General features: G+C 38.4%; 2 protein-coding genes across 5 annotated transcripts in view; one reads left to right on the top strand and one right to left on the bottom strand.

Annotated features, from left to right (window-relative positions):
• Nucleotides 1–699: 699 nt before the first annotated feature.
• Nucleotides 700–24,656, bottom strand: LOC107075808 (uncharacterized). Its single transcript, XM_015338424.2, has 9 exons — nt 24,584–24,656; nt 24,336–24,463; nt 11,280–11,416; nt 9,917–10,029; nt 8,522–8,627; nt 6,731–6,874; nt 5,406–5,539; nt 3,731–3,898; nt 700–973 (listed from the first exon to the last, which is right to left on the bottom strand). The coding sequence occupies exons 3-9, from the start codon at nt 11,386–11,388 to the stop codon at nt 845–847; spliced, it is 903 nt and encodes a 300-aa protein (XP_015193910.2). The 5' UTR covers nt 11,389–11,416; nt 24,336–24,463; nt 24,584–24,656; the 3' UTR covers nt 700–844.
• The window catches only part of nrg1 (neuregulin 1), a 249,483-nt gene continuing 246,788 nt past the window's right edge, over nt 22,306–25,000 (top strand). For 2 of the 4 annotated variants that reach the window (XM_015338379.2, XM_015338371.2), the window contains exon 1: nt 22,310–23,239. In XM_015338379.2, coding sequence (XP_015193865.2) covers nt 22,642–23,239 — 598 coding nt within the window. In that variant the 5' untranslated portion in view covers nt 22,310–22,641. Of the gene's footprint in view, nt 23,240–25,000 lie in introns of all 4 variants that reach the window. The other 2 variants (XM_015338362.2, XM_006627090.3) reach the window with 2 other exon arrangements.

The raw sequence follows: 25,000 nt of genomic DNA, 5'->3' as shown, positions 1-25,000 counted from the left end.
CATTTCTGTGCAAACTGCTGACGCAGTGAAATACTTGTTTCTTGGTTAAACAGATAGAGAACCTGCAGCTGCAATGAAGGGCGAAACGTGACCTTCACAACTTGACTGTCTTGATTCAAACTCAATTACCATGCTGAAGAAGGGTTACTGTTTTAGCATAATTGCTGGCAATTCCAACCACTAGGGAAAGCAAATTTACCACTGGTCAGTTTAGGCTGACTGAGAAACCCTATCAGTCTGGAGTCTGAAGCAGAAGTACACAACTTCTGCTGATCAGGCTCTCTGGGAGAAGAGAGGATTTGGTTAGACTAGATGGTACCTTTCTCCTGTTGACAGTGTGAAGACATTTAGAATTAGTTTTGAAATATGATTGTCAAATGTGTAAAATTAGAAATAAAGAAACTGTTTTGAGCAGTCCTCTTAATTTTTTATGCATTTTGTAAATTAAATTGTGTGATGGACAGCTGCACAGCACATACTTCAAAGCTTTTAGTATAATCATGTTTAAAAGGTTTAGAAAACGATTTCAGAATAAGTATAAGTTGACACTTATGTCAGAAAATATAGTATTTGATTTGTTACTTGATTCAGTGGTGGCATATCACTGAAGAGTATTCTCAGTATTTTATTTACTAGCTTTCTTCACTAGTCCAGCAACAGTGTTGTCAAAACTGCAGTAAAAGACTGAAAGATAAGCACTACGTGAAGATCCTCTTGGTTTACATTTATTTACTACCATGAAGCTGAAATTTCAACGTTTCAAAGTGAAAGCTGCTGTTTTTCCACATGTGAAACCAAAAGAAGGTTTGGGTCATTCAGCTGGCCCAACATGCATCACAGCGCATTAAAAACTGAGCTGGAAGACCGCGTTGCTGATGTCTGCGTTGCCCGTGTCTCTCAGAGCAGCCTGGAGGTGCTTTGCTGCGTCGGGCACCTGTGCTCGTCTGCGCCACAGCTGGAGCATCTCCAGGATCTACTGGGGCCAAAACACACACACAGTCTCGTCAGCCACTGTACTTTACAGGGCTCCATCCCCTTTGAATTACTTCAAGATGTCAGGTGGTACCACGTCAGCAAATTCCAGTTCGAAATTGCTGATATATACATGTAACACATATTAACAGGAATGTAACAGAGATACCAGCTAACTCCGACTAATGGGCAATTGCTTCCTCATTAACAAAGCAGGATTGTTCTCATATATACTGTAGTACAAAGACTGCATTAATGTCTACTTCAATGTTAATAACTGTATTCGCAGGCCCCAAAACATTACTGATCACACATTTGGTGTTGCAAAGTGACACTGAATAACAGATAATAAACTTTTATATAAAATATTATAGATGGAATAATCTGTCACCTGCCATTAACCTAAGAATTAGGTGAATAATGAATTATGCTTCAGACTTAAATCAAGATTAGGGTTTTTGTATGGTTATCACATTTATGACATTTGCTACCTTGTATCTAAGGCGTTACCCATAAGTCTTCCATTGCAGTAATCCCCAAACTTCCTTGCGTAAAGCAAAATCCATCTGCGATGATCCTTCACACCGCTTGTTTAATAATTTCCAGGTACTCCCATCAGAACGCAGATATCGACTCCCCAACACCAAAACCAACAGATTTAAGTTCTCATTCATACCTGTAGCCATATCCTTACTGAACACTTGACCTTTCATGAAAATATGTATGTATATTGTTGTTTCTGTCTTTTTTTTCTTCTCCCCCCCGGGATAATAAAGACTCTCTCTCTCGCCCCACTTCTTAGATGTCTTGAGGTGGGAAACTGAGGATCAGGGGTCACCATCAAAGTCAAGACTTGATCATAGCCATGTTGTTTAGTAACTTCTTTTAGAAATGTTTTAGAGCAGGCATTCTGCTTAACTTGGGTAATTGCATTAGACTTATTTTCCCATGAGACCACTTGCAGTGTCAAAAGTAATTATTCTGAGGTGTACTAAACCTACCACGCTTACCCTAACCTGGGAATTACATGAGGGTGCACCACATGCTGACATAACCTGATGTTCGGCTCTAAACCTGTAGTATAACATTGTGCTTTCTTTTCTTTTCTTTTTTGTTATTGGCTTATGGTTAAAAGATGAAATGTAAAATCCCACTGGTTTTGCCATACTGTACCACTGAGGCAAATACAACTATCAAGCTGTACTTTAAAACATGTCATTTCTGAAAATGCATACATTACAATACGTGTGCTCTTTTATTATATGTGCTCTCTGCATTATTTTGTTATATAGACCCTAGTGTTCTCTTGTTTGATGTAAGAGAACTCCTGTCTAGTGTAAGGTTGTCTGTTACAACCTTTATTCTCACAAGTGGAATGGGGTTGTGTCTTTTTATACCTATCAGCTGTACTAACAAATGTGAATAATGAATATTTCCTGGTTCTTTCAGTATTTTTAGAAATTGGTTTTGGATAACAGTAAGATATCTTACATGATTTTACATGCTGATGGAAAAAAGAAACGCAACACCTCCTCCTCCACACTCTGGCCCTCCCATCTGTGTGGAACAGGCTGAAGAGTGACTCATCCGTGTAAAGGACCTGATGCCACCGCTGACAAGTCCATCTCTGTCTGGCCCAAGCCAGTTGGGTATGACATCTAGGAGGTGTGAGCAGAGGGCCTCTGACAGGTCGCCTTGCTCTAAGGCCAGCAGCATGGAGCCTCACTGTCCTGTCACTGATGCAGGCATTGTGTCTGCTGGCAGATTCAGCAGCAGTACGGGTGGCAGATCTGAAACAATCTCTCAGATGGACCAGTCTGATGTGTCGGTCCTGCTCTGGTGTGGTCACTCGAGGGTGACCGAATCTTGGACAGTCATTTGTCCTGCCGGTCTGCTGAAACCTTCTCTGTAGTCTGGACACAGTGGAGCAGCTTACTCCATAGTGTCTGGCAATGCTGGCACATGACATGCATGCCTGCAGCCTGCCAATGGCCCTCTCCCTTGCTTCTGGTGACATTCGAGGAAGTGTGGCCTTTTTCTTGCAGTGACCTAAGCTTTGAATTAAGGCCTTTTTAAAGGTGACCTAGTCAAGCATTGTTCCACCTGGACCTCGTTGGGTAAAAGTGCACCTAATGAGCTTTCATGTGATTGGCAAGTTGCAATTGCTCACTGCACAAGCTGTAATGCTGGTCAGAGGGCTTAAAACAAATTGACAACTTTTTGTAAAGGTACATAAGCTATAACTATAGTATTCTTATTCCAGAAAATGTTGCATTTCTTTTTTTCATCAGTATATAACAAGTCAGTGAGTCATAGGCTTTTACTAGACTGGCTTAAAATGTGTACTTTTATACTAAGACAGCACAAATACCCTTTAAAGCCAAAATTGTGTAAATAATACTTTATGGACCATATGGATTTTTATTTGCTGTTGAAAAGAGTAGCAGTGTTTTCATTCTCTACTCTGTAGTGCAAATGTGGTCTCTTAGTCTATGGGTTATGGCACAAAGTACAAAACATTTCCTAGACTTGTCTTATGATTGTAATGATATTCCAGTCAATATAAAATACAACAGCGAATGAGACCTGAAGTCTTAGTTTTATGGGGCTTAAAATTCTACACATCAGGTTGGATTGACACCTGTGAGGATGGAATGTAATTTTGTTTTTTACCCAGAAGCCACCAACTGCTCTTTTCAGTCTGAATAATTTCTCACTATAAACGACAGTGGTACGTAAGAAATAAGATACACTTTGCCTGGTTTTCTGTGTCTAAGTATTTTCTCTCCAAGGTTTGGCAGTCCTTCTCCAGAAAGCCCAGACAGTTTGCAAGTAGTTTCCAGTCTCTTCTGTGTTTGCTCAGCTCTACAGCAATGACATGAAGCTGATTGTATGTAAGCTTTCTGGGATTTTCAGTCGGAATGAGCTGCAAGAATAAAACACCAGCCATTAAAGTATAAAAGTATAATGTTAATAGACACCAAAGTTCAGTGAGTGGAACTGCCTGGCAATCCTAGGTTTGTAATAAGAGGTTTAACATGTACGTACTGTACTGCAGTGGATTCCACCCTTGTTCTAGGCGATGCCTGCTTTCATTTCTATTGAGTGGATAATCACGTGTGCTACAGTAAATGATGCATTTAATTGATCTGCTTGCTTTTGTAGAGTTTTCATTCACTGTTTCTGCACTAAGTCTTTGGTTTCAAAAATACTGCTCATTTAATGTGTTGTTTCAACAGCTTCAACAAGCACAATTTTATGCAGCCTCTACTCAGCTTGTTTACTAAGAGTGATCTCACTTATTTCTGTCTAGACCACTGTGACACAGGAAAGCAGCTGATGAGCAGACAGAGGGAAGACTGACAGTGTATCAGATCCTCCCACAAGGTTTTCCTTCTGCCAAGCGGTTCCATTGAATAAGGGAACTTCTGAAACTCAGAAATGAATACAGGGATGATAGCTCTTACAAATCTTTTAACTTTTTGAGAGCTTTTAACATTTAACAATATATCTCAGAAAAGTTAAATCAATTAGCCAGTGATTAAGAAATCACTTAAAGCAAAAACCAAAAGGCAAACGAGTTCCCAGAACAAGGATTGGCCAACACTGCTGTACATTCATGGCAATATCCTTATTACGTAACACTATAGCAATACATTGCTGCATACATTACATTTTGCAGTACATTGCAGATTATTGCAACCCTTGTGTAAATCAACAGATAAAGGGGTTAGCCAAATACAAGAAACTAATACATGATAACTTTCCAGTGAAGTGTTTAGTGTTAGTCCTGTGGCCTGCCAATTGAAGTCATTGTCAGTTTATCAAAGGATTAATGGTGTTTTTATTCTGGTTTCCAGATGAGTTTGAAAACCTTTTCTGTAACATTAGTACCCACCTAAGGCTTGTTGACAATGCATAGTTGGCTGTTAATAAGGCCTATGGACCAGTTGAGAGCATCCCTTACCTTGATTATTTACATTTAATCAGCTTTAATGTTATCTATCTTAGCAGGTTATTAACAGTGATTACTGAAAAGCATCAAGATAGGCCTTGCATGAAGTATGTGCATTACATTAATACTTTGTTTACATGGATTTATTGTGGTGTTCCAAGCTTGCCCTATCCCAGTACTAAAACAAAGCATTAAGGACTGGAACATTGTCCATTGTATCCATGAATATTTACAATTATTAATGGATATTAAAGATCACTTCTTGGTAGAAAACTCAGTAGATTTGAATGGAAGGAGACACTCGTGCAAGGGGTACCATTGGCTAACCATATACAATTTCTGCTGTAGCCTCAGCTATAGATTTCATGTGTATAATATGAGTAAAGAAAATGCCTGAAGCACCTAAAGGGCTTTCTTCCTATTGGCTTTTGTGGTTAATAAGAAAAGGTACTTCATTTTCATTAGAGCAGTCACCTACTTGTCTTTGGGGATTGTGGTGCTCATCTGTGACAGTGGTCTTGTTTGGTAGCACTGGGAAGTGCAGTGAAGATTTAAGGGTCTCAACAGGGAGTCTTTTCAACCAGAGAATAAAATCATCTTCATCAATAAATCCTGAAAGCCAAGCACAGTCTATAAAGTTTATTTTATAGAGGCATGGGAACACTTGTAGGTTTTTTACTTTCCCTTGAAAGACAATGGTATGACATAGTGCAGTATAAACAGTAAAACAGGGGTCAGCTGTTTCTCAGAATGCTCTGTCCACTGGGGCCTCTTTTGTCTTTTAATTAAATTGAAATAAATTCTCCAAGTCCCAGCCTTGTTTTTTTTTTGTCTTTATCGATGAGCTTTGGTGTAATTCATTATTGTCTTTTCAACGAGCTGGATATCTGATAAACAATGCCATTCATGCCCTTTTTGTCACAATATGTTTAAGTGAAAGAATGGGGCTGGTGACCTGTGACATGACATTTCCTCCTCCCCTCCCTAACTAGAGCCAGACCAGTCATACCACACATCACGTTGAAGTCCCTGCTCATTTTGGTCCAGCTTCAAATAAACAATATGGCTAATACTTTGAGCATCAATGCATCACAATGATCCTTCATAGACCTTTCGTACTTTTATTTCAGTTTACATAGAGCATCACTTGCATTGTATTTCCATCTTGTGCTGGCTTTATCGTCTTTTTATTAATTTACATGATTGTTCCTTGTACTTAAAGAAAACTTCATTTTTATATATAGAAAGTTGTTCTAGATAATGGTGTCGTTTCATAGTTGGATGCAGTACAGTCAGATATGCCTCAGTCAGATATACTGATCTCTCTCTAATAGCTATTAGTCCTGAGTTGAACTCGTTTGATGCTGTCTGTGGACATTATATTTTGAACAGGTGCTTCAAAAGTGTCTGGAAGCCCTGGATATTACCCTTCAACCTGGTGGCAGTTGTGGCATTTTAGCCATGATTAATGCACCTTTTCCCTGGCTTGTTATCCCATGATCAAAATGTGTAATTATGTGATTTTTACTTGTAATTTGTGCATATATACTTCTGAGGAAAGACGGAATCAAAATAATTTGTTGTGTTTGTTTGTCTCTCAGTATACTTTGTAAAAAATCAGCAAAATACCAGGTGTTTGTCTGGTTAACACTCTGGGATTTGGCTTCATAAAAGATGGTTTAATGGTGAATTACATTATTAGTGTGATACAAACTGGAAGGAATGTATTTGTAGCTTTAGATTTAAAATTGGAGAAGGAATGTCTTGTGCTTTCTGTATAGTTGTTTTAGGGTTTTGACATACCTTGGTTCTTTGTGTCAACCTCCCTCATTATTAAACTGGAGAGTTGTCTTACTTCCTCAGGACTATCCTGTGGATACTGTACATGCAGAAGCCGTTCCAGGGCCTCTGTGTTCTGAAAGTAGCAGGCCAGTGTCTGATATAAGCCTGGAAGAAACAGCATTAAAGAAGCTCATTTTGAAGAAAGCATGAATGATTCCCAGCAGATAACATGCATTTTATATGTGTTAGGTGAATTAGTCTGCTTTCTGGTAAAGGCAGAGCTGTGGACTCTGAAGGGAGGATACACATGAGATCTGCACAGCCAGCTCATTTGTAAGGATCATAGCCAAGCTGATGGGGATGATTTCTCACATTGATCTTGGTGGGCTGAATGACCCAGAACACCTGGACATGAGACGTGTCTCTGATTACACAACGAGACTGGGGTACTAAGGATTAAATCTTACAGATTTGGGACAAGAAAACCCCTACTGCTCTAAGCCGTAGTCTCTCTTCTGATAAACAGTACACTATGCCTCAAGGTAAATGTTAGATGTAGACTTTGTATGGTCAGCAAATACTCGACTAATTAGACATTTGGGAGGTCAATTAATGATGCCTCGCTCCTCATTTTGTGCTTCATGGTATGAACCGCACTAGGCTTGTACAGGAGCAGATGTTAAAATTCAATCCTTTTTTGACTTAAACATCTTGACATTGAAAACAAGGGTTCTGCTGAAATGCTTTTAGCCAAGAGTCTGTCAATCACTGTATAGTGTTCTTTTGTTACACTTCACAGAAAACCAAAATTGCTGCTCAAGACCCCACAGGAATTTCTTATAATGCTTAGAAAAGTAAAGGTCTCCTTTGAATTGTAAACAGAACTGTATTTTATTAGATAAGGGCAGATGCTAAGGAAGTCGTAATGAAAGCAGAAAATCCAGCAAACAAGGTCACAGAAGTAATTGCATGATATCTGTGAGGGACTGTCCGATCATTAGCAACTCCACTCAATGTCTAAAACCAGTGACTCAGGGGATTCTTTGTTGCACAGTTGCTTTATAAACACAAGCATTCAACATTCTAGTGATAGAGGTGGCACAGGACAAAAAGCTGCAATAAAGAAACAGCTTTCATTCTCCAGGTGAGGTTCATTTATTTTTCTATCTATGATATTTACTTATGTAAAACTGTAATGTGGTCCTTTTTAAAATCAAATGAACAGAATATCCCATTAATAGAACTGATACTGGAACAAAATAATTTTAATGTTCTTTTTTGGAAAATCAATTTGTGCATTTTCTGACCGCTTTATCCAGGACAGAGTCACTGGAGAGCAGAACCCTATCCCAGCAAGCAACAGGAGCAAAGCGTGTTACACCCTGGATGGGACACCAGTCCATCGCAAGGCATGCATAGACACAAACTTGCACACACTCACACCAGGGCTGATTTTCCCAGAAGCCAATTTATTTACCAGTATATCTTGGGACTGTCAGAGGAAACTGGAGCACCTACACAACCATGAGGAGAAGATACAAACTCTCCAAAGTTAGCACCCTACAAATTGAACCCAGGGCTGAAATGTTGCAAGGCAGCAATCCTACCAAAGTGACACCATGCTGCCCTCTTTTTACCCCTGTAAAAATGTTCTGTGGCATTCTTTTTCCAGTTGTGTCATAAAAAGTGATAGAACTGATACTGAAACAAGGTGATTCTGATGGATTTTAGTTTTTGGAATATTAACAAGAGTAATCTCTGCTAATATATTTCATATGTATGTACATACAATAGAGAAGTCAAGTTTATTACCTCGAAGTTTGGTCTCTGTCACTGAGCTAGAAAGCCACTTCACAGCACAGCAGAAGGTCTGGAAAGTCACAAGACCATCTTCAGAGACCGGCAACTGCTCCACCAGCTACACACAGAGACACATGAGGCGAACGAGAGAAAAATATGTGATTCTTCTGCATTGGATACACAAATTCTAGTCCTGATACAGACAACACCATAAAAAGATGAGTGTGTCTGAAAACTACGTTTGCAAGCCTATGGTCTCGAACCTTTTACTTTCAGAGTGCAGTCCAACTACACTGTGGTTGGTCAAGTGAAACTACTAAACAACAGGAACCAGAACTTAAAAGCTTTATCTACTGTACTTTAAATTGTTCATGAGCAACATCCACCCCAGTCCCCCAATAGATGTTGTCTTGTTTCAAAGAGTCAGGCAGGGGTCGGTTTTGCAATATGTCTGGATTTCTTTACAGTAAAAGTGGAATTTGATTTTCTTTTTTGCACGGTATGTTGTAACAATTAAATCTGAAAATAGTTTACAACCCAACCAAAATAGCTGTGCCCAACTTCTTAAGAGATGCAAATGTCATGCTGATAGATTTACTGCCAGAAATTAAACAAGATGTGTTATCCTTTTTCACCATCCATTCTTCAGTCGATGGATGACTGGGCAGCTGTTAAAAGCCATATTGGTTTTGGGATACATTACATTTAACAAGCTCTTTTAGGACACTTATTCTTCAGACTTCAAATGTAGTGATTAATATTCATATGAAATTGTCCAAATGGTACAAAACAGCACAAAACTGGAATGATATAGAGAAGATTGGCATGATGAGTGTTGCTAAAACAAGCAGCACTGTGTCAGGCAGCAGGAAGGAGAACAAGAAAGGCTGAAGCTGAATCTGCAATCTATCAGAATCTCAGCATTACCCTAGGCTACTTCTCACCTTTAAGTGCTGATTTGTGGAGCTCCCTGTATGCTAAGTGATTATGTTTACAGTCACTACACGTTCCAAAATCTCTGTTGCAAAATAAAATGTGAAATTTGTTTATCCCTCTGTTTTCTAACCACTTTATCCAGTACAGGTAGCTGAGGAGCTGGAGCAAAGCGGGTTACACCCTCGATGGTATGCCAATCCATTGCAGGGCACATATAGACACAAACACACACACACTCTTGGGATAATTTTCCCAATTAACTGACTAGTATGTCCTTGGAGTGTAATAGGAAACCCACACAAGCATGCAGAGAACAGACAAACTCCATACAGTATAATGCTATTTTTAAAAACTCTTAAGTCTGTTAGAAAAGCTTCCCTGTTCAAATATAAAGCAATGAAGTTGATTTTTTTAATTGTGAGAAGGTGCTGTACAGTATGTATGGAAATCCATTATAAGCCCAATTCACACCTGTGAGTTGAATGCATCATTGGTTGTTAGGCTGTGGCGCAGGATATTTCCATTTTTGTCAGGGTGAAGCATCAAGAACCGTTCCCAACACCTCAGCACTTCAGGAATTGTCACTAACAACATATTTAGAACAGGAATTAAAACAAAAATATTAGTGGGATCTCACTCAAGTGTGTTACTTTGATGTGGCTTCTGTCACATTGTTACAGTAGCAGGTTAGTACTAATGAGCTGTTCTGGAATATCTTTAAACAGCAACAAGACCTGCACTGTAGCTTTCTTTAGTCTTATCATTTCATTTAGTGTGTCTTTACAAATCCCTCTGCCAGTTGCTTTAGTGTGAACCACTGCCAGTACAATTGTTCTGTAGCAGATACTGGTTATTATAAACTTACATTCTAATATGATGGCAGTGTTGCCATTTTCTAGCATATCTTGTCAGACTTCAGAAGACTGAGATGGGAGACCTCTAAGAAAAATTTGTGGTTGATATTGATGGACAGGAAGGTGGAATTCCTCCCTTGGGACCACAATTTCCAAACCAGTTTTCTGGAAAGATTACAGGGGACACTGTTGTGTAGGAAAAGCAATCCCATGGGTGAGAACTTAAAATGAGGTTCTGACTATGTGGTTGTTAAAGATATCCTGGCACTGATCATGATAGTAGGGCAGAGACTCACGACAACTGAACTTGAAATAGTTTAACCTTAGTCACACTCGGCTACAATAGTGTGTTTTTTTCAGAAATATGTTGTTTTTAATAAAAGGAACAGCAACTCACAAAAAGAAATGCATATACCCAACCTTTTGACAGGTAGGACCAAAGCTATGTGGCAAAGTTAAAATTATTTTTCATTTTGTATATAAAGCAGGTCAATGTCTTGTCACTGTCATGGTCTAAATTAATGTTACAGTATGTTGTATCACGCTGAAGCCAGAATGTCTTCTAGTAGTAAGTGTGTTTAAATGGGTGTGTTATGTCATTTTTGATGCCTTGATAAAAGTTGGTGGCGGCAGTGAGAGGAGTGGTTAGGCCTATGCACTAATAATGAGTGAGTGAGGCTTTGCTGTTGTACCCTTGAGCAATATACTGTACATCATTCATATTACTCCAGTTAAATGCCCAGTGTTTACTAGTACAGTATAAGTCACTTTAAATACAAGCATCAGGCCAAGACAATAACAATACAGTATTAATACAGTACCAGAGTTACGGTTTATTAATTAAGGGCATTTGAACCTGGAGTGTTCTTCAACTAAGCAGTACAGCAAACAGTAATCCCTGAGGAGAATATTAGTTAGAAACAACAGAATAGGTTACGTTTTACAGTAAAAATATGGATGAACAATAAGAGTTTTCTTACACTTGCAGGCATCTGCATGAGCTGTGATCCAGTTTGCTTGTGAGGGATCTGTGGATTCGAAAAGTATTTGATCTCCACTCTTGTAGAAAGTGCTTGAGTAAATGCCCATGGTGTCAGAAATGGTTAGTTCAGAAACCCTAAAGAAGTAATGGAAATATAGTCATTTTTCCACCATATATAGTAATACTGACATGAAATTTGTTCAAAAGATTTTTATTATATTGATTGATTTGTCATACTGCAAATTGAATGATCTTCCTGTGCTGACTGAAAACATGATAAAGCAAACATGTTTTTGGTTTTCATTGTTGATCAACAGATTAACTAACAAGATGAACAAACATGACAAATGTACAAATGAAAAAAGTATGAAAGGATAGTTGTTTAACTAAGCATTTTGACTGGGGATCCTTTTCAGCCTATGTATGCATTTATGGTAACTAAAAGAATGACAAAAGTAAACTTTTTTCTTTTGTCAGTCAGTGACAGATGTAACATCATCATCCATCCATCCATTTTCTAACCACTTCTTACAATTCAGGGTCACAGGGGAGCCAGAGCCTTTCCCAGCAAGAAATTGACGCAAGGCAGGGTACACCCTGGACAGAAACCCACGTGAACATGGGGAGAACATACAAACTCCACACAGACAGCACCCTGGAATTGAATCCTAGTGCTGCAGGGCAGCAATGCTAACCATAGCGCCACCATGCGCCTGACAGATGTAACAATTTGCAAAAAAATAAGACAACACAAAGTATTCATTGAAGATAATTAACGATATCTGGCTTTCAATATCATATCAGAGCACCTGAGATACAAACTTCACCTTTAGAAAATTATTCCTTGAGTCCTCGACTCCTTATGAAGCATAGCCTTATACGTACTTAAATCTTCAACAAAAAGCAATCAGGACATCATCTACTCACTCAGGGCACACTGCTCCATTTGTAATAATCTTAACCAACAGTTCTGATCAAAGCTATCTATGACTATTTTCCCTCAACTTCAAATACACAAGTGTGTCTGTTCAAATACGTCTTCATAAAGTTAAACAATTGAAATTAATAGATTTCCTCTGACTTTCTTTTAATTGTGTGGGTGTCTGCAGTTATATTTACATAGTTAAAAAATGTCCTCTGTTCTGGGATGTCCGAAATATTGAAATCTGTATATAAATCAGAAATCTTTATGGTAATTCAAATTGTATCTTCATATTTTCCAGTCGTGAGAAGAATAATTCAGATAGCGGTTTTGTAGAATTAGAATATATAAGTACAAATTAAAAGCTTTATAGCTTTAACACAAAAGGAAGTAATTTATTCTATACAAAATATGTATTCAAGGTAAAATGACATCTAAGTACCTACATTAGACATCAAATTTAGGATCTACAACAAAGGCAATCTATTCTGAGTTACCCATGACCCACTGTGCATTTAGTGTGACAGTCTCACTACTGTACTGTATGTCATGTATTTAAAAATTAGGTAAACACCTTGGATACAGCAATAATATCTATTTCCCCTAATTCATGTTTCCCTGTAGTGAGCTTTAACAATATGAACTGGTACCTCATACCTTGTTATAAGACGCATTCTTACAGTTCATCCAAGTTAAAAACTGATCACTTTGCTTTCAAAGAGCAACAGACCTGTTAAATGTTTCAGCTGCTACCTGCAACCCTGGAGCTTCTTGGTGGGAGGGACTTGGTCTGTTAAACAAACTTGAATGTGAGTTTTAATTGGTGTAAGAGGAAATGCAGACATCTCCATGGTTACGTTTGGAGTTGTCAGGGAGTGGCCAGGCAGGTGTTAAAGTATTTAGTAACTTATTAACAAGACAAACTTGAACTTGTCAATTTTCTTTACTTAATCAGTGTAAGACGTTGACCATTTCAGAAAATGTTTATGATGATTTGTTAGCTAGTTATTGTTAATTATTTTGGTTATATACAAATAGTTTCACAGTGCAGAAATTGTTACTCCTAAGAAAAATGTTTATATTTTTGAAATGTTGTTTTCAATTTTTAAACAATTGCTAAGAAATTATATGTAGGCCAAATAAGCCTTGATTGAATGTGTACCCAGGTAACTCCCTAAATAAAGGAAACACCAACATAAAGTGTCTTAATAGGGTGCTGGGTCACCACGAGCGACTAGAGCAGGGACTGCAAATTGGCATTGATTCTACACGTCTGGAGCTCTACTGCAGGGATACAACACCATTCTTCCATGAGAAATTCAATTGGTGTTTTGTTGATGGTGGAGGGGAAAGGCTGTGTCAGGCACCAGTCCAGAATCTCCCGTAAGGCTGTAATTTGATGACTGGGATGGCAGGTATCTGTTGGCATGTACCTTATCCTCTGAGGGGTTGCATGGACCTAAGCCATGCCAGGGAAATGCACCCAACACCATAACAGAGTTGCCAGGACCCTTGACAGTGGGATACAGGCACTCGGGCCTGTAGGCTTCGTTTGGGGTGTGCCGCATGTGTACTCCTCCACTTTTTGAGAACAAGGTGAAGACCACTGCTTTTGTTCTTTGCACCACTGTACTTGCCAAAGTGCATTTTTAAGTGCAAGAAGGGGTTTATGTACTGCAACCTGACCATAGTATCCCTCTCTGTGAAGTACTCGATGGACAGTGCTACATAAAACTGCCGGATCACACCTTAGATTGATTGACATTTGCAACCAACTGTTTCAGAGTTACTTGTCTGTTTTTCCTTGCATAGATATATCAGTCAAGGAGTAAGTGCTTTCGTCCACTGTAGCGCTGTCTGGAAGCACCTGCTTTCAGTATACTTTGTATCCCCCATTTACTAATTTTTATTTTTTTATTTTGGCAGTTAACCTGTAGCTTCCCTCTATGGTATCGGGACCTTTTACAATATATGTTATCATATGCAATATATTTTGCAACAAAAATGACAAGCAAGAAATGCATTCTGGTTTTCATAAGAGTGCTGCAATGAATATTACAGTACAGCACTGTCCCTGTAAAATCCCTTTATATCAGTTTTTGGAATCTATCTCAAGAACTAGCCCACATAATGCATTTAAAAGGAAATGTAATTATTCTTCTGGGTACCTGCATTATTCTTTGATTAGTCTTTGTAATAAGAGGTCTGTTTTAAAAGTGGTTTGTCTGCAGTCTGAAGTAAGAGTCGTAGTTTAATATTCTCTTGCAGTGATGATGTTTAGTGTTTGGGAACTAGTATTCCCTAGGGGAGGATGGCATTGATTTTTAATTAGGAGACTCTTTGGCTGTAACTGTTATATCTATATCTTGGTCTGCACTGGGACATGAACATTTTTAAACCAAAGTTTCATCTCTTAAATTAAGGATGAAGAAGTGCTTTTGCATGCCCATCAGGAAGTCATATAATTGAGAGCAATCTAGATGGATGTCTAGGTAGAGAAGATACCCATAAACCTATCAAACCTTTCTTGGAGAGCTGTCAAAGGCTATCTTCATGCTGCTGGGGAAATTACAGCAGAGGGGGACATTTGGTACTACTAAAAAGTATTAGGATTTTGTGTAATGCAATCAACTTTGCCTCACTCAAAATACTCAAATTAGGGGGTGTCTAAGGAACACTTCTTGTAGTGTGAATGTGTGTATGCACTTCTAAGTTCTAAAATTTCGCTCATTCAGCAAAAGCTGAATGAGAGGAATTCTGTGACAGTCACTTCACAGAGCTTTCACAGGGGAAAAGTAAAATCCTCTGATGAGATACAGCAGGATTTTTTTTTAGTTTAAAATGTTTTACCAGGATTTTGTCTTCTATAATTTCTGTTCCCTTCTAACAAGACATAACTTAAAATTTATAGAAACTCTTCATCACCTACAGTAGACATTCAAAGAGTGGTAGATGTTTGACTTTTTATTTATCTCCCTTGTGATGAGAGGATGGGAAATATAAACTGGTAACTGAGAACCAAGCACTAAAGAGGCCAGGGGTGACAGTATAGCCTAGATTAACTTAAAGGTTTCACCCATCTCCTAACCACAAACAAACCTGGTACTTGAGGAGTTTTCTTTGTTTGCTATGTGCAGTTTTCTCATCTCTACCAAATGGATACCTATGATCAGTTACAGAGATTTTAAATAACTTTGGGATTAGTGGGTTCAGACTTAATCTTGAATTACATTTAAAAAACTATAAACAGTAATCCAATTGCTTTCCAAAAAGTGTTATTCTTAGTATTAATAACACATTAAAATATGTTTTCCATAAAAGAATCCAGAACATTTTATATAGTTATTTTATTGCTCTCTTGTTTGGAAAGAACTACTTTTTGCACTTAGTTGTAAAGACTAATACTGCATCTGCTATAATATACCCAAAATCCACAACGTGTAGTGTTAATTGATTCATTTACCCATACAATAATGGTTTGACTGTGCCATGAGCATTGTTCTGTACCAGTGCTTGACAATATGACATTGCAGAGTATGGCCTTGTAAAAGTGTATTTATTCCATTTCATACTTTAATGGCTGTTTTCCTGTTCAAGAAAAAGGTGAAACTGTGACACTTCACATTCACTGAGTATGATGCAGAGGTTAAAGAAAAACTCAGAGATGTACTTTATTTGCTTTGAAATAGATTTGTCCTCAGTCCTAAAAAATGTATCCATTTCATTCAAGACTGTGAAAAGCTAAAAGAGGTCCCCAGAACAATGTACTGAATTTGAACTCTCCAACATCCTGTGGTTCTGTGTTCTCTACTAGGGCACTCAGTTTCATTAGTTGCATTGATAATACTGTTAACAGAACCAGGACAGCAAAATGATTGTGGATGAAAGATGTGCTTGGACTTTAACCAAATGAGTCTGATCTGGGATTAATCAGATTGAACACATGCTGGCCAATGACAGCTTGGTAGCTTGTCCAAACTGCAAATTTTATTAGGAGCGTTTGCCAAGGGGATTACATCTTATTAACCCTTATGTATTCAATATGAACAACTGAGAAACAAACACAAAACCCCTCTCATATTTAAGGGTATGAGTGTTACGCCATGCCTCCGGAGGACTCGTCATTCCACCTTGCATTCCAGAACAGTTCCCAAGTATCCCATTTACCCCAGCCTATTTAATGCTGCTTCACACACTCCCCTGTGCTCAGTATTAGGGTTTTTCCTGGCTAGAGCTACCTCGATTCTCGCGATTACTTACTACTTGGTTTTTGGCTTCCTGACCCCGGTTTGTTCTCCGACTACATCTCCTGGTTTTGGTTTTGGTTTCTTTAGTTCTCATTCTGGTTTCGACTCTCGGCTTCCTCACAGTTTACGGCTCTGCTTCTGGTTTTTGTACTTTTGCACCGGCTTGTTTACCTTTGGCTTCTGGACCTCGGATTGTGATATCGACTAAGTCTCTGGAGATCGCCCTGGTTTTCTGCATAGGGTCCTCACTACTAATTCCTAACAACGAGGACCTGTTCACAGAATCCCTCACTGTGCACATTCATCTCATACTTTGTGAAATACTGAATCCATCAAGGCTTACAGGGAACTTGCATTTCCTGAAGTATTTTTTGGTCCATGTGGAGATTCACTTGTGCAAATACCTCGCAGTTCATTTAATCAGTTCCATTTTAGTATGAAATTCATGACCCATCACACCTCAGTATACATAGGATTATATATTATTTGCTGCTCTTATAATAATTATACTTCAGTATTACACAAAGTGCAAACATATGGTATATTTTGTATGTTTCTCAATTACTTTATCATACTAGTTAAGAACTGAGTGCCCCTTTAGTATTGGTAAGACTCTGCCCTGAGCATTGTTCTATCTGTACATGAATGTAAGTACATTTAGAAGAACATAAAAGGTATGTGTACTTTACAATAAAAAGAGATGTCTTTGTTCTCAACAGTAGACTAATCTCAATTGTGTTTTCTAACAATCATATTAGTTAACAGGCTGTTTGGTCCTTAAGTTGAATTGTACAGTATGTGTCCATTATACATTTAAATTTGAATGTTCTTTTTAATTGCTCTTAAAGCTTCAGATAAGACTTTACTAATCACACTAACTTCTTTACATCTAAATTTTTCATGAAAAAAATGGCAAAAGGTTGTTTTCTTCTTACTGTTTCTCCAGATTGTAAAAGTCAGCAGCTCAGTTCAGCAGTTCAATTTACCATGCAAAACAGCACACCTTAGTAAAACAGGACTGAAGACATGATGAAGAAAACTGCTATGAAAAGTTTCTGATTGCTTCATCAACACTTCCCAAAGTGGTGAAAGGAAAATGAAAGGTTCACTCAGAAACACTTATACTGTACATTATGGTCTAGTCATGCGGTGTTTACATTACAGCTGACTGATAATTAAAAATGATAATCAAATCACAATCTTCTCATACTCTTGAGCGGTGACCTGTCTTGAATTTAAACTTCATAGCTACTGTATATAGAGGTCTTTACTCTCTAGTGGGGTTGGCACTCATACCCTGATTAAACCAATTTAATGAATCTAACCTACAAACCTATGTCCAGTTCAGTTATTCTTGAACACTTGTCTTCCTTTCACACTGTTCCATTTAATGACTTTTTTACCCACTGTCAGAGAACATGTTGCATCATACTGCTTTGAGATTTGGCAAACTAGTTTGACGTTATTAAAATCTCAACATGTAAATGACATTAGCGTGTTAGCAAAAGGATGAATTATTGTACAATGATATCACCCTCCAGAATTTGTCTATTGTTACCTGAACATCATCCTTACACAGCCGGTTTATATTATATTGTACAGCTATTCTGTAACGGTTTATTTTTACTTAACTATTAATTATCAACTTAAAATATATTGACAGAATTCTGAAGACTAAATTTAGAACACAGAGTTAGATTTTATTAAAATGTTCCCACTTATGTTTTCTATGACAAAAATAATATGATATGCCATATCATCTTACCCTTAACATAGAAATTTAACCTTATTTGCTAAATACTAAATAGAAAGTACACTTATCACATAGAAAACACATTTTCCTATCGGTGCCATTTGCAGCACATTATCCAATGCTGTTTACATCTGTTTATTTCACTCATTTTAATTTCAATAATATTTCAGTTCACTCAGAGTATCTGAACATGTATAGACACATGGTCATGTTAATTAAATATCTGCCATGCATATTACATTATATTACAAAAGAAGATAAATATATTTGTAGTTTGTGGCTTGCTTCAATTCCATCTGTTATGAAACACTGGATTAAAACTAGACTAATTTACAAATAAACCTCTTTTCTGTTCTATAAGACACTAAAACTTAATGCACAGACAAAAACACACCAAACATTAAACAACGCAATTTACCATCTTATTTATCATGCAGTAAATTGTATTGTTAGATAGAGTAACATTATTTTCAGTTCTATGATTGCCAAAGGGAAATGCTGTCATAATAATTTGAGGATGACTTTTTTGTTGTCTCTATGATATTGCATTTTGCACTTGATCAGAATATCAATTGCACACACAGATGAGAATCAAAGCGACTGAAAGAGTTTTTTTATTCTTTCGCTCAGAAGTTTTCAAATACAGTGACCACAGCTGTCATGAATGAGCTATCACAAGCAGATCACATTCTTGTGTTTCTCAGAACAATACAAATGCAGAGTAAAATGTGGTTAGCTGGAAGTGGCTGAGTCCAAACAATTCTATTAATGTCTAGTCTTGTATCAGAAAGAATGTCAGAGTGTATTTAGCAGTAAAGGTATTTATTACACGGGTGGAGAAATTCACACTCCCAATCTTTTTACTGCTGTCACCTGTAATGGACAGTGGAAAACCCAAAGCAGTTTTCTGTTATTAAATATGTTAAACAAACCTGGATTTTTTTCCCACCATAATTAAATTTTCATCCCTTTCTGGGACAATATAAAGCCTGCACATTTTGGGCACAATCTACAAGCAAGCTGTATAATGCTGAAATTCAGGAATTCAAAAAATCAGAATAACAGCATGCTCTCTCTATACATATCTGGATTTGTTTTTTAATATATTTTTCTTTATTTGAGGAAATCTTTAATATCCCAAAGGTGCCTGAATATGCTGATAACTGGGAGCTGTCCTATCCTATCTGTGACGCATTGAGGAACTGTTTGCTAATGATTATGCTAGAAATATACATTATGGGGGCTGCTGGTTGAGGTGGTGTCAACATCCATCTGTACCTCTGTGGATCACATTTCATTCACTGCTTTGACCATATTCTGACCATGCAACAATTCATGAATTTCAGGCATTCAGCAGGGCAGCTGGAGAGTTGGCTGGAGATGCTGAAGGCATACAACTTAGAAATTCAACATCAGACAAGAGAAGAATATCTGAATGTCTATTCCTTTCCCCAGATTCTACAAGCTTTTATTTTTAGGGTTAAAAATAAAATGGACCAGAAAATGGGCTATCTGGGTCAGCTGCAACATTACCACCATTGAATCTACCACCTCAAAGATGTAGAGGGCTTGAAGGAGTGACAAGCGAGCAGCATGCAAAGGGCAGTCCTGTTCTCCTCTTCAGCTGGTCCTAGTTGGTACCCTGGTGCAATAGGTCAGTGGTGATGATTACCCATCTTAGGGAGCATGCATTTCTTCTTGTGGCCAGGAACAGACATACTGTACCACATTGCACTGGGGCATCATTGAAAAGACTTTCCTCATGGGGAGCTGTTGTGTGGGCTTATTTTCTTAAGAGGAGCCAGGGCAGCAGCCGCAAGTTGGTTTCCACCTTCAGAACCATGCGTAGTACTGGGATCCTTGTGCTAAGGAGTCAACTGCGTACAAGCATCCCAGTTCGGCTGGGATACAAGCTCTACAAGCGGCACCTTGATCCACAGTTGGGTGACTGAGAACCTTAGTGAGAGAACAGCCATAGAGATCTTCCTCCTCCACTGAACATGGGACTTGTTCCCAGAGGACCCCCTGCCATTACTCACCCTTACTGGTTTCACTGCCAGTGACCCAGAGTTTCCAGCTGCAGGATCACCAAGGAAATATTCCCAGAAATTATCAATGAAATTCATGTAATCATTTTTATTATTGAAACTAAGAAGAGGAAGGTGGTTCCTACTTTAAACCAGGCTTTCGGCTTTCTAGGATGCACTTCTTGACAGAAGTGTGGAACAAGTTACCTGCAGTAGCGGTACTGTTGAAGACAATTCTGTCACGTCTTTTCAGAAATGACATGATCAATACCCTTGGATCAACCAGCTTTTATTAATCAAATGAGCTACAGTATTTGTAAACATTCTATTTGGGAATTAATGTTTTGCTTGAGAATCATTCTTACTCAATGAAAACAAAGAAACAAACAGCAGCCATATAACTCTGCAACTCACAACTGGCAACCCACTGAAGCTAAGCAGGTGTGAACCTGGTCGGTACCTGGATGGAGACTTCCTGGGAAAAACTAAGGTTGCTGCTGGAAGATGTGTTAGTGGGGCCAGCAGGGGGCAATCACCCAGAGGTTCATGTGGGTCCTAATGCCCCAGTATAGTGAGGGGGATGCTATACTGTAAACAGGCGCCGTCCTTCAGATGAGACATAAAACCTAGCTCCTTACTCTCTGTGATCATCAAAAATTCCAGGGAGTTTCTCGAAAAGAGTAGGGGTGTAACCCTGGCGTCCTGGCCAAAATTCTCATTGGCCCTTACCAATCATGGCCTCCTAATAATCCCCATCTATGAATTGGCTGCATTACTCTGCTCTCCTCCCCACTAATAGCTGATGTGTGGTGAGCGTTCTGGTACACTATGGGTGCCCTCGCATCATCCAGGTGGACACTCCACATTGATTGTGGTGGAGGGGAGTCCCCATTACCTGTAAAGCGCTTTGAGTGGAGTGTCCAGAAAAGCACTATATAAGGGTAAGCAATTATTAATCAGCATGTTTTTCAACAGTGTATATAGTATCTGGGCGGTATATCTTTGGCAGCTCCATATTTTGAGCCATTGTATGAAAGAAAACATGACAAATTGGGTCACATGGCATGGGAAAGTGATATACAAGTGAGTTTCAAATAGTCCCTTAGCTAGTATCCACCCCCTTCTAGTTACAGTATATCCCATTTTGATCACTTTCTATGTAATTCGATTGTATCCACACTTTTGAAAGAATATTTTAAATTAAAAACTTGAATGTTAAAACCATAAATTTGGGGGGGGGGGGGGGTGGTGAAAGAACTTTTAAGTATTCACCCCCTGAATCAATACTCGGTGGAAACGCCTTTGGCAGCAATACGTCTTACGACAAGCAAGGTACTGTTACTTATATGGCTATGCGACTGTATCAATGGCCCGTCTTCTATATAAATTCCCAGCTTGGTTGAGACAATTCGATCAATTATCTACTAAAACCCAAATAAGACAGAAAGGTAAAATGGCCTCCCCTTGTTTCTAAACATTTTTAAGATGTACTTGAAGTTTGTTGTTAGTATACATGTAAATACTGAGGAAAATTGTTATTATTAAAGAACGATTTCTAAATTAAGTTTCTTTCTTTTAGTGTAACTTTTGGAGCAGCTAATGAGTGGTTAACAAGTGTGGAAGTTGATATTCTTTATTGAATGGCAATATTTAAGATGAAAGAATTATATGTATTTATATTTATATAAAAAGGAATATATATAGAAAAAGCATATTTTTGTAGTCGCATAGTTGCATTAAAACAACAGATTCTTGGGGGATTTGAGTTTTACTTCAACTGATACTGTATGTTTATTGCCTTCCGATGATTTATACTAATGGCAGTCATTTTGTATTGAAGGGCTTGCTCTTTAAACAAGGAGCAAAATCACTGCCTATTAAACCCCATTAACACCTGCTATAAAGCTCAATCTGGATGGATGACGAATTCTGAAAGTACACGGCTAAAAGCCCCCAGAGTAAATTAACACTGGCGTTAAACTTCTTAGTGGTCCCGCTGGATCTGAAGCGTATTAATTTCGGTGAGCTTTAAATTAAAGTTGAATATATCCTATCGTTTTTAATACCGTCGAAAAACGTAAGAGACACATTTAGATTAAAACGCGTGCATCTCAAAGTCTATAATCTTGCTGTCGCTGACTATCGCCAGATAGGTCCGGAGACACGCAAACGAATGTATAATTAATCGTAGAGAAGAGGGAATCCTCACACACATGGCTTTAAAAGACTTTTCTATTCAGCAACTCCGCCTCCCTGGTCTCCGGCGGCAGCAACTGCGGCTTCAGCGGCAGCACACTTGTTTTAACCATTGAGCGCAGACTGCCCTCTTCGGAAAACCTGCATTTTTAATTTTCACCAGCTTTCACCTCATCCAGCCCCCCTCACTTGCACTTTTCATTCGCACATTCACAATGCGAACCCATCCTGCTGCACTGCACGGCCCATTCACAATTCCTTTTCTTTGCGGGATTTTTGTAATGTTCGCTTTCTCTCTGCATGGTGTTCCCTCAAGCAGCCTCGCTTGCTATTTCTCTCCCACTCCCACTGTGGACTCGGTGCAGGAGCTGGCGCACCGCTCAGGAGTGGTCGTTGAAGGGAAAGTACAGGAAGAGGGACTGGAGAACGACATTAATCGCGAGGAGAAAGAGCGTTTGCTTCGGGAACGAGCGAGGGCGAAAGGCAACGAAACCCAGGGGCAAGAAATGGAAGAAAACGGCGACGCGACGGAAGAGTTGTTATCCAACAGGACGACAGGCTTGGAGCCGTACCTGCTGAAGGTGAGGGTCCATCAGGTCTGGGCAGTGAAAGCCGGAGGTCTGGAGAAAGATTCCATTATATCCGTCATCTGGAATGTAGGAGAATACTGTCTCACGCTGAAGAAAGACAGCAGGTATATTTTCTTTATGGAGCCTACAAATGACACCTCTGTATTTAAAGCAGCTTTTCCACCCGTCGAGACCGGACGGAACGTGAAAAAAGATATCAACAAGGTTCTTTGTGGAGGATGGGGTAAGTGCTGAACTGCCTATTAGTTGATCCAACTTTTCCACTATGCGAACGGTAGACACGTGGAGCTCACAGATCAAGTAGTAGAAACAACATCCTTCTGCGTTCGACCTGGAGCGGTGTCTAAAACTTTTAAGAAGTTTTAATCCTTTATGTTCAGCAGTCTCAATAGACGTTGTTTTAATTGATTCAGATTGTCAGTTTGAAATCATTAAACCGCCAGAGTGCTGGACTCTAGAATAATATAGAAATGCGTTTGATAGGAGGAGTTGAAAGACTTATTTACACATTTCTTGCTCTGATAACGTGTACAGTCTGTGTGAAGACTGTTCAGGGATTTTATTGCATTGTTTTCGAACAATCCGGCTATCGATCTACAGCTGTGGAAGGATGATTTCAATTAGTTGCCTACTTCTTGATTAAAACAATTAATTACAAAGTAAGTTTGGCTTATACCTTAAAATGCCGTATCCAAATCAATACCACGATAGTGATAGTAATAGTAATCACAATAGTAATCGATTTGTGATTCTGTACTTTTGTGTTAGAAGGCACGATTAGAAAGCTTAGATATGAGTTGTAGTCTGTGACGCATGGCGGTCTATCATAGTTCTGTGGAGGATTTATGATGATGTTGGATAAAGTCGCTGTCGCCTGAAAAGCTTGCATTACTTTTTACTCACATTTTAGTCCTTCATTTTTATTTTTTGTATAAAATTAGTATATTTTTAATGAAGCACTGTACTTAATACCCGTATCTTATCTTGTTTTCTAACCCATGATTAGGGTTCAGCGCAAAATAAATTGTTGTATATACACCTTTAAGCGCAAGCGATTATTATGAGCAGGGTATTTGGAGGTCTGTTTGGAGCCTTCATGCGTATTTCTTGCTCTTTTCGAAACCTCTGAATTCTATTGCTACCATCTCAAATCTCTGACAACTAAAAGCTGAAGCCTTTTTAAGGAGTATAACATGTCTCTTTTTATCATCGAGAGGATTGCGGATAAAAATGTATTTTGCCTACGGTATGTATATGTAATTAATAAAATGTCCAACGTAAAGCATCTGAAAACTGTAAAAGCTAGGGCATTGTATTACCTGAACGCACTGTGTGAACGCTTCACATCCTGTTTGAGCGGTGAGGACTGAGGGAGCTCTCCACTTTCCGTGGTGCTGAAGACTTTGATTGACAGGGGATGCCCGTTTCGGTTGTTGATGGGTGTTTCCTGGGAAAAAGAGAAATCGTTGTTACAGAGTCCGTGTTATTAATTTATAATAGCCTGAAATCCTCATGCGATAGCTTGTAGCTATTAATAGCTAGCGCTACTGTACCAATCTTCCGATACCTTTATTGAGACTGGCTGTGGAAAAGTGTTCAAAAAATCACCGCGGTGAAACAAGACAAAAACACGAATGAATGCGGACATTAAACATGTAGTTAATGTTACGTAACTGGTCATGTGCAGTGCGTCATGTTTTATTTTTATATTGTAAGAGCTTAACATAGTGAAACTACAGAATAACTGAACTATAAATATACTAAATATAGATGTGAAGATTAAGATTAAAACGTTAACATGTTCTTTCGCTATCACAAAAACTTAAAATTATAACTGTTCATAAGGTATTTACAATGTTTTAAAATCCAAAATTGAATGTACAAAGGATATATTTTATTTAAACACTCATTTTAGTTCTGTTTAAATACTAATTCATTAAATCAAACAAGATTAATTCTGCACTTCAATTATAGTCTTATCTAT

The sequence above is a fragment of the Lepisosteus oculatus genome, chromosome 3, assembly GCF_040954835.1.
Source record: "Lepisosteus oculatus isolate fLepOcu1 chromosome 3, fLepOcu1.hap2, whole genome shotgun sequence".
In the NCBI taxonomy this organism is placed as follows: Eukaryota; Metazoa; Chordata; class Actinopteri; order Semionotiformes; family Lepisosteidae; genus Lepisosteus; species Lepisosteus oculatus.
The sequence above is the reverse complement of the archived record's forward strand: the minus strand, read 5'-3'. Positions and strand labels throughout refer to the sequence as shown.

Bases quoted from the DNA above. Each gene is read 5' to 3' on its own strand.
- LOC107075808 (XM_015338424.2), bottom strand. From the start codon at position 11,388: ATGGGCATTTACTCAAGCACTTTCTACAAGAGTGGAGATCAAATACTT. The intron at 8,628-9,916 runs GTGTGAATTGGG...CTCTGTGTGTAG, and splicing joins ATGATGCATTCAACTCACAG to CTGGTGGAGCAGTTGCCGGT. The intron at 3,899-5,405 runs GTAGGTGACTGC...TTATTCTTGCAG, and splicing joins ACCACAATCCCCAAAGACAA to CTCATTCCGACTGAAAATCC.